Source organism: Molossus molossus, unplaced genomic scaffold (genome assembly GCF_014108415.1).
Source record: "Molossus molossus isolate mMolMol1 unplaced genomic scaffold, mMolMol1.p scaffold_m16_p_6, whole genome shotgun sequence".
NCBI classification, from domain to species: Eukaryota; Metazoa; Chordata; class Mammalia; order Chiroptera; family Molossidae; genus Molossus; species Molossus molossus.
Window position 1 is genome coordinate 46793469 of NW_023425399.1, and position 9341 is coordinate 46802809.

Here is a 9341-nt window from a genome sequence, read left to right on the forward strand (position 1 = left end):
TATGATACTGCCAGTTAGCGACACAGGTTGGGAAAGTCCAGAACTGTGTGTTGATGCAAGATAGACATAGATAAGAGTCGACCGCTTGGTGCACATCACTGAAATAACACCACTACCCCAAGGGAGGGGGTGGTTATTAAACATTGTAAAGATTTACTGAAAGCAGAATTGGGGTGTCGGTCAGAAATGGGACATGGCCAATGCCTTGGCCCAGTCTCCCTACATCCCGCTGAACGCTCACTGCGATGCTCTCATGCTCAGAAATGGGGCACTGGCACCACTCTTCCGGTGTCCCACGCCTAGGGGAAGGGTCGGTAGAGGCAGCCACACACTGTCCATCTTGCCATGATCAACTTTAGTCCTCTGATATCTCAGCAGTAATAGCGGCGGAGGTGGTAGTAAAACTAAAACTCAAAATAGTACCACTACTAATAATTATTCTTCAATTAGATATGACTACCCCACCTTTATCAAAACCAAGGGGGTAAAAAGGGGACAGCGGATCCAGTGGAAGGTCCCAGGCCCAGCTGGGGTTAGGACTGTGTGTGTGTGTGTGTGTGTGTGTGTGTGTGTGTAGGGGGGACAGGGATGGGTTCGGGAGGAGGGCCGAAAGGGGAGGACAGGGGGAGGGGGTAGAATTTCACCGAGAGGAGGGGGGCGCCGGGGTGCAGTGACGGGAACCAATGGGCTGCCAACTCGCGCGTCTCCGGAGCGACTGCCGAGATTGACGTGGAGGACGCGTAAAATTGATCTTTGCACGCTGCAGCCTCCCGGTCAGACGAATTTCTCTTAATCGGATGAAGTTCACTCTAGGCCTGGGGTCTCGGGCGTGGAGAGTGTCTTGGGATAGGGCGGCGGCGGCGGCGGCAGCGGGCCCAGGGTCCGGCGGCAGCGCGCTTGGCCGCGGTTCACAGCGCGTTTCCAGCCAGCGGCCCGGCCGCCCTAGCTCTCGGCTCGCGCGCGCCCTCCCTCTATGCCTCTCCCGCGGCAGCGGCTCCCGAACTCTCCCGGACTGCGCCGGGCCCAGCCCCGGCCGCCCCGGTGCCAGGCAGCTGGCTGTTCCGAGCACCATGGGTAAGGGGCGGGCAGAACGCAGGGCACGGGAGGGTTGATGAGGTGTGTTGTGTCCTGGCGCTTCCCTTTCCCCTCTCCTTCTTTTCCTCGGACACCCAGTCCTGGGTCCCGGAAGAGCCATGTTCTCCCGACGTCCCCAGCCTTCTGGTCAGGGTGGGGCAATTTGGCGTGTCCAGGGATGGGATGTCCCTACCGAGACGCCTCAAAAGGGCCCGGAGAGCTCTAGCTCGACGTGCCCTCCTCCGAGTTTCCTACGTCCGCCTCCACTCCCGGAGGCAAACCCAGGCTGTTTGCCCTCAGATTCTGGGTTCCCTTGGGGCAGTTTCCGAGGCGCGCCTGGGTGCGGCCCCTGACTAGGTACAACCACCCTTGGCTAACCTGCCGGTGTTTTCTCCCCTTCCCGCTCACTGCCCTCGGGCGCGTTCTCAGAGCAGACCTATGGCGAGGTAAACCAGCTGGGCGGCGTGTTCGTCAACGGCCGTCCCCTGCCCAATGCCATCCGCTTGCGCATCGTGGAGCTAGCGCAGCTGGGCATCCGACCCTGTGACATCAGCCGGCAGCTTCGCGTATCCCATGGCTGTGTGAGCAAGATCCTGGCGCGCTACAATGAGACGGGCTCCATCCTACCCGGAGCCATCGGGGGCAGCAAACCCCGAGTCACCACCCCGAACGTGGTCAAGCATATACGGGACTACAAGCAGGGCGACCCTGGCATCTTTGCCTGGGAGATCCGCGACCGATTGCTGGCCGACGGCGTCTGCGACAAGTACAACGTGCCCTCTGTGAGCTCCATCAGCCGCATCCTGCGCAATAAGATTGGCAACTTGGCGCAGCCCGGGCCCTATGAAGCGAGCAAGCAGCCGCCACCGCAGCCGGCACTGCCCTACAACCACATCTATCAGTACCCTTACCCCAGACCTGTGTCGCCCACCGGTGGCAAGATGGGCAGCCACCACGGTGTCCCGGGCACAGCAGGCCACGTCAGCATTCCTCGCTCTTGGCCCTCGGCGCACTCGGTCAGCAACATCCTAGGCATCCGGACATTTATGGAGCAAACAGGTGAGTCGTGCACCTTCTTGGAAGGTGCAGAATTGGAGATTAGGGGGTGGGCATGAGGATGAGGGGGAACTCTGTGCCTCCCTTGGAACGGTTTGATTCAGGGGAGTGCTAGGGCTGGCCAGGGATGCTGAGGGTCCTGGACCTGATGTGGGGGACATCTTGAACTTTTTATGACAAATATGGAAAATATTTCGCAGAACAGCAATCACCGACCACAAATTTGGAGGCCAGAAATTGCGTTTTTTCATTCTTGCAAAAAGTGTGCAACCCCTTATTGCCATATCTAAGCCAAATCTCAGTGAATTCTGTGACCCTTTCTTAAGGGTTTTTCAGGATCCGTCATCGTTTTCCAAAAAGTTCTGTCACTCCCAGGCCCAAAGGCTCTTTTGAGTAAAAGGCAAAGGGGCCACATGGCCAGTCTTATCTAGTGACCTAGATCTTAGGCAGACCTGGTGGCATATGGAACTGGGATCTCTGGTGACGGCGCCCCAAGACTGCAGCCATCCTCGAAAGCTCACAAGGATTTGTTCTTTGCCTGTAATTAGAACTCAGTAAACTTGTTGGTCATCTCTCTCAGGGGAGGAAGGAGGTGGAGTAGGGAGAGATTAGGGCGGCCTTGGTGCAGGGCTCGGGAAGATCGTGCATTGGTCTGAGTGCCCAGTTTATTCACACTGTCTCCTGTCCCCAGCGACCCAGTAAGGGATGGCACGCTCTTATGTGAGTAAGAGGGAGGAGGGTAAGAAACAGAATTCACCATAGCACAAGAAAGCAGGGGCTGGGGCAGGAAAGAAACGGAAATCTTAGATTCAGCGGCACTGCCCAGGCCACAAACAAGATTTGTTTCTTCTGGTGGTTCAAACCTACCTGGGCCACCGGCTGGGGTCAAAGCTTCCCCTGAAACGACCTTTGGGCAGCTGGCTGGAAGATGGCTTCACCAGATTCGCTCTCAGTTCTGTTCTCTGGGTTCTCGACGTGCACACGTGCTTGGGTTGCCTGCTGGTCACTGAGTTCATGCCTCTTTTGGGAGCTCCCGGATGTCTCCGGAGGCAATTCTGAGGAGAACCGCCTCCCAGCCCTTCAAACACTCGTTGAAACTTAGAGAAATCCATATAATTCTCAACAACATGCTTTGGATTTAAACTTGAACCTTTCTGGGCGCCTCCTCCGGACAGCGAAAAGGGGCTGTGGCTGAGTAAGTTCAGTCCCTGTCTCACAGGCTGCCATCCCGTCCCAGACCTTTTGTTTTGCCGGAAGCGGGTCGCAGGCTTGGAGAAACAAGGAACAGCCTCTGTCCTGCTGGCGTGAAAGTGAAACCCTGTGCCCCTCCGCCCCTCCACCTCAGGTCGCTCTCCCAGCATTTGGAGGCCTCCGGGTTTCGGAGGACCTTCAGCCGAGATCTTGGAGATGAGCTAAGTGCTTGTAGGCACATGTGTAAAGGTCCGGCTAGAGGGCTGCTTTTGTGCCCACCGCAGGTTCGGATGACTCTTCTAATCTGTCCTGTGTTCCTGCAGGGGCCCTGGCCGGGAACGAAGGCGTCACTTATTCTCCCAAGATGGAAGACTGGGCCAGCATGAACCGCGCGGCCTTCCCGGCCACCTCAGCAGTGAATGGGCTTGAGAAACCAGCATTGGAAGCGGACATTAAATACACTCAGGTAACCAAGCGTCAGGGGAAGGAGGTGTCCTTAACTAGAAGAGCGGGAATGCTGCGGGGTAGTGTTGTCGTGGGGAAAAGAGGAAGAAAGAAGAGAAAACTCCCCAGGTCAGATTTGTCGGGTGTCTGTCTGGCAGCCCGGCTACCCAGTGCCCGCATGACATTTTCTCTTCTTTTCTTAAGTGCACTACTTTGGGGGAGGCTGGCTTTTGGGGGGATTGAACTGCCTGTTGCCAAGATACTTTTCTACAAAAACTTGAACCCGTAACACAAATGGTTGAGGACTCCTTTTCTTTAAATCGCGGCTGGTGAATACCATGACCCCCCTCATCTCATTATTTATAACAATTTGAGTGGAAATCACTTTGCTTGAGTCCTTTCCAGGAAAACTAGAGGCCAAGCCTTACGTGGGGATAATTGAGGGTACAACAGAGGGAAAAGAGGATTTCCCGTTTCGGTAACTTCATGAGCTGCAGAAGGCGGCGGGATTGCCTGGGACTGATGGTGTCCCTCTCCATTCACACAGTCGGCCTCAGGCCTCTCAGCAGTGGGCGGCTTTCTCCCGGCCTGCGCCTACCCCGCTTCCAACCAGCACAGCGTGTACAGCGCGCCGGCAGGGGGCTACCTCGCCCCAGGCCCGCCGTGGCCAGCTGCGCAAGCTCCTCCGCTGGCGTCCCCCGGGGCCAGCCTCACCGTGCACGGTGGAGAGCTCGCCTCCGCGATGACCTTCAAGCAACCCAGCCGAGAAGGTGAGGGGCACAGATGGAGATGGGTCGGATGAATACAGAAAAGGTTAGGAAGAATGCAAGGGGGGGGGTGTAATTTTGGGAAAAGGTAGTGAGAGATTTGGTACTCAGCCTAAATCCTTCCTTCCACCGGATTAAATCTGTAGCTTCTTGAAGCAGATTGATTTCTAACAGGTGTATGCCAATTCGTGTACCTAAAAAGGCAGGCAGAAATTGAGAGAGGCCATAGGATTCCACTCTCCACCCTCTGTCATGTACAGAGAGAAGAAAGAAGGTCAGGTTTAGATCTTGGCCCTTGGTTAAGTTATTTCTTTTCCCTGCGCCTCATTTCTCCGTCCACAGAAGGGTCTAGAAGCATCATTCAGCACCTGGATCCTTCCAGGCTCTTCATATCTGTTTATTCCTAGGTGGTGGTGGTGGTTGTTTTAAACTAGACCCTGGTCTCCCCTTGGATTCATTTTCTTAAACATATTCTTGGGAAAGGAAAGAGCATTTCAATCACGGGTCCCTAAGTTTAGTCTCTTTTTGAACTCTGTGTGGTTTAGGGTATTTCTTTCTGTAGGAAATGTGGCTAGAAGTTCTCTTTCCTGCCCCATCCTCCTCCTCCTCCTCCTCCTCCTCCTCCTCCTCCTCCTCCTCCTCCTCCTCCTCCTCCCCGCTCCCTTTTCCCCTCCTCCTCTTCCTCTTCTTCTATAAATCTAATCCATGATATGCCAAACTAACAGATTTAAGGTATTTAATTTATGGTCAACAGCGTGAGGTAGTGTCTTCTTACACTGACCTTCAGGTTCTGCCCCCCTTATATGTTGGGAAAAGCTCATCTACTCTTGAGTCTTTATTTTCCTCAAAGGTGAAAGGAGTGGCTGCATTTGCTAATTTTGAAGAACTTGTGTGCAGTAAGTTCTGATTACCAGAAATTTGCAACTTCAACCCTGAGAAAGGAAGGAGTCTCCTGGGTGGTGGTGGTGGTGGTGGTGGGGTCCCAGCCTCTGCAGCAAAGGAGATAGAGCACAAACCTTGGGGTCAGCATGGGCCAGAGGAGTGTTCCAGAAGTATCGTTACAAGCCATCCACCTCATATCTTCTAAGGCAGAAATGTGGAGCAGGCGAAAAACATTATTTCCTAGGAGACACAAGTAGCCTGATCTGAGGGAGGGAAGGAGAGAGTGAGGAAGGTGGTGAGAGAGGGAGACAGAGAATATCAAGCTGCCATCAATAAAACAAGTAAATCAATCAAAAAAATATTTATTTTTACCTTTCCTAAAGCACAAACATTATGGGATAGAAATTACAAAAATTGATAATTAGAACTCCGTTAAGCTTTAAACTGAATTTTAAAATAGAATACATTAGTTGCTCATTTATAGAAAAATTCATGTAAAGGAAATAAAAAACATGAGAATTAGATCTCCTCTAAAGCTTTACAATTAAGGACCAATAAGGGGTCTCAGGGTGAGTAATTTGCTCATTATTTTGTCCTTGGTCTCAAATCTACCTGTTTTCTGGACAACTGAAGTTAACTGTTGAACTCGAAATGACATTTACCCCATTATACAAATTATTTAACTAAGCAGTTTCATTTGAATTAGAAAAGTGTATGTACAAATGTAAAAGATTTCCCCTAGGCTGATCACAAGGAGAAAGATTTAGGAAAGGACCCTCTATCTTCAGAATGATGTAGCCCTTTGCTGACCCAACCACTTTGTTCTGGGGCATTTCAAGCTCAACATTTTAAACAAAGTATGACCCATAGGTAACAATCCAGAGGTAAAACACATAGCTCTGAATTCTAAACTAGTTTGAGTTCTTTGGGGTGGAAATTCATTGGTGGTTGATTTTCTTTAGAAGACAAGTTTTCTTTCAGAAATACAGAGCCATTGAATGGCACTTGCATTCATGTCCTTTATACCATTATAATCACTTCCTGCTATGAAACATCTCACTAATTGTCAAAGTCTGTAGCAATAATTATCTACATTAGTTATTAAATTAATAACTTAATTTCCTGACCCTCACAGTTTTTTAAAGATACAGGTAAAGGATCATGGAATAAATGAGGCCCGTCATTAAAAAAAATGATTTGTCAAACTGGCACACAAGTGTCCGTGTTGGAACAAGGAATATAGAAATTATGAGAATAACATACTTATATTTGGGGTAAGAATTTTGATTCTTACAGATAGCAGAAAATGTGACTTCAAAAACCTTCCACACCCAATTGGTTTTTGAAAAATTACAAAGAAGGTAATCTGAATCACTGCCTTTTTCCTAATTATTGTATTAACATTATATTGAAACAAACATCCTGAGAGACAATTACTATAATTCATTATTGTTCAGTTAATAAGAATGGTAGGAATAGCATTTACTAAAATATTTTTTTTTCAGTAGGAAAATATTTTCTTTATTGAAAGCAATTTAACATCATGAATGCTCAATAAAAACAAATGTTTTTGATCATCTAGTCCATATACCCTTGAAATCAGATGCAAATGAACATTAGTGGTTACCCTAAGAAAAGTTTAATCAAACAAGTACCACAATTTATGAATTTTATCTTGGTAAAGAGTAATAACTTTGGGTTCCATATTATGTAGTCAAGGAAGTATAATTTGTATTTCCCATCTGTGAAAGGAAATTTTAATTCTTGGGAACCTAGAGAAAAGAAAAGTTCCAGTTTATCTACACGTGGAGGAGCGCTGATATTCTGAGAATCTGGACACCTATCCAAATGTCTTTTCATAGCGAGGGCAAGACCATCTTCTCTTCACCCTCACAAGTGACAGACCCCAGCAAATGTTCCTTCAGGACAACTTACATTTACAGCATGTTTTCAGAAACCTACACAAACGAATGGTTCTAAAATCCTTCCCAGCGGGGTTCTGGAAAGACTAACCATTTGGAAATCAAATATATAAGATATTGCATATGTTCAAAGAAAACTTTGCTTATATTTGTTACATATAACTCGCAGCTTCCTTCCAGTTATCTCAGTTCAGGATTAATTCTTGAATAGTCGATCCTAAAAGCAAACTTTGCCAGAGAGCACTAGGGCGTAGCCAGGCTGCTTGCAAATGGCCTCCCCGCCCCCCCTCCCGCCCCGCTTTCGTCCGCCCCATCCCGGTGGTCCCAGGGACCCTGAAATCTCAGTCTCAGTATTTTAAAAACACGTGTCCCTCTAAGATTATGTTAAAATTCCTGCAAAGCGTGCATTGCGCTTGGGCCCCAGCCTCTGAGAACCCCAGACAGAACCACTTTGGTTGCCCCATCCCGCGGTAGGAAAGGAAGGGAGGGACCGGTGTGGACAGAACTAAAAACGCAGCAGTAGGATTCAACCTGCAGAGGGGGTGAAATCTATCTCTAGGCTTCCGTGTGTTAATTTTTCACGTCTTTTCTCGCTTGTCTCTAAGGCAACAGTCCCTAGGCTGAGAAACAACCTCCTCAGATGTTTTCTAAACAGGTCTTCACCTTGAAGTGTGTGTACTGGGTGGAAAGAAAAAGTTTAAAAACTTCATTGGCTGAGCGACCACAATTGGGCCTTTAGGTATAAACAAGCTTGTGCCTCCTAGTGCAGGAGAAGCTAAGCGTCCAGGGACTGGAAAGGAAAAACAGAGGCTGCACAATCATGGTGTCACTTTTCTGGCTTCTAGTAGCAAAATTTGGGCCTCTATCCCAAACCCTAAATAATAGAGCAGCACACAGAATACCGCCTGGTTTGGAAAGCCTACAGGTACTTAATCCTTTGCACCCTAGGCCCCAAGACATGCTGTGGCCACGGTGGTGAGGGAATCTGGATCTTTGGGCTACCGGGTAAAACGAAGTCGCCGCCTACTTAAAGCACGTCCACCTCTTTTGTTGAAGGGATCTAGGCTGCCCAAGCCCCCCTTATCCCAAGGGGCATCTTTGGAGACCGGCTCCTCACTTGATTTCCCCTTGCCAATCCCAGACCATGTCCCCCAAGTCGCTTTGAGGAACAGTGGACCTGACGCGCTGGCAGCTCCTCAGGCTTGTGCGCACGGCTGAGGTCTAGGGTGGATGAGTGGGGGTTGGGGAAGAGAGACTTGCGGATCTCGGTTCCCTGCTACCTTCCCCAGAGGTCTCAGATCTGAGAACCTCCCCGGCCACGAGATTCACGGGTCCGCAGCACCTTCTTGCACCCATTGCCTTCTTTATTAAACGGGCGTGGTGCAAAGGGGATTGTACCCGGTCAGCAGTCTGGAAGCATCTGCAAAATGACCTTGCGAAGAGAGCCACATGCTAAGGCTGTCCTCGCGATTGACTCAGGAGGAATGGTGGGCGCCGAGGGACAAGTGGGACTCTTGGGGAGCGCAGGTTTCTGCTCCTTTCTTCGAAACCTTTGACTTGTGGATCTCACGCAGCACCTACATCCCGGATCCCTGCGCTGTCCCTTTGGTTTGCAGGCGTCCTTGGTCCCTAAGTCTCTGGCTCTTTGCGGTGCCAGGCAGTGACTCCACGCCCCTGTGCTTCCTCCTGCAGTGGCCCACCGGAAGCCGCCCAGCCCCGGGGGCAAAGCCCCAGACAGCCTCAGTAGCTTACATGGACTGCCCATTCCGGCCTCGACCTCCTAAGGGTAGCGCTGCCCCGAGCCTGAGCCAGGAGGAGTAGGCAGAGCGGCCGGCGAACCGGGGCGCGCCACTGGTCCCTGCAGCCCCGGAGGCGAGAAAGGACCGGAGGACAAGCCGAGGAGGTGCTGGAGCCAGCCCTGGGGGTACGCCCCCTCAGCCCCAGGCTTCACTCTGCCCCCTGGCCCCAGGACACATTTCAGTTGTGGGCCAGGGTTTTCAGGCTT

At 50.7% G+C, this 9341-nt stretch overlaps 1 protein-coding gene across 1 annotated transcript; it reads left to right on the forward strand.

The window, feature by feature from the left end:
* Positions 1 to 797: 797 nt before the first annotated feature.
* Positions 798 to 9120, forward strand: PAX1 (paired box 1). Its single transcript, XM_036245637.1, has 5 exons — positions 798 to 1074; positions 1504 to 2133; positions 3645 to 3787; positions 4313 to 4535; positions 9029 to 9120. Exons 1-5 carry the CDS (start codon positions 798 to 800, stop codon positions 9118 to 9120), a joined length of 1365 nt encoding a protein of 454 aa, XP_036101530.1.
* Positions 9121 to 9341: the final 221 nt, after the last annotated feature.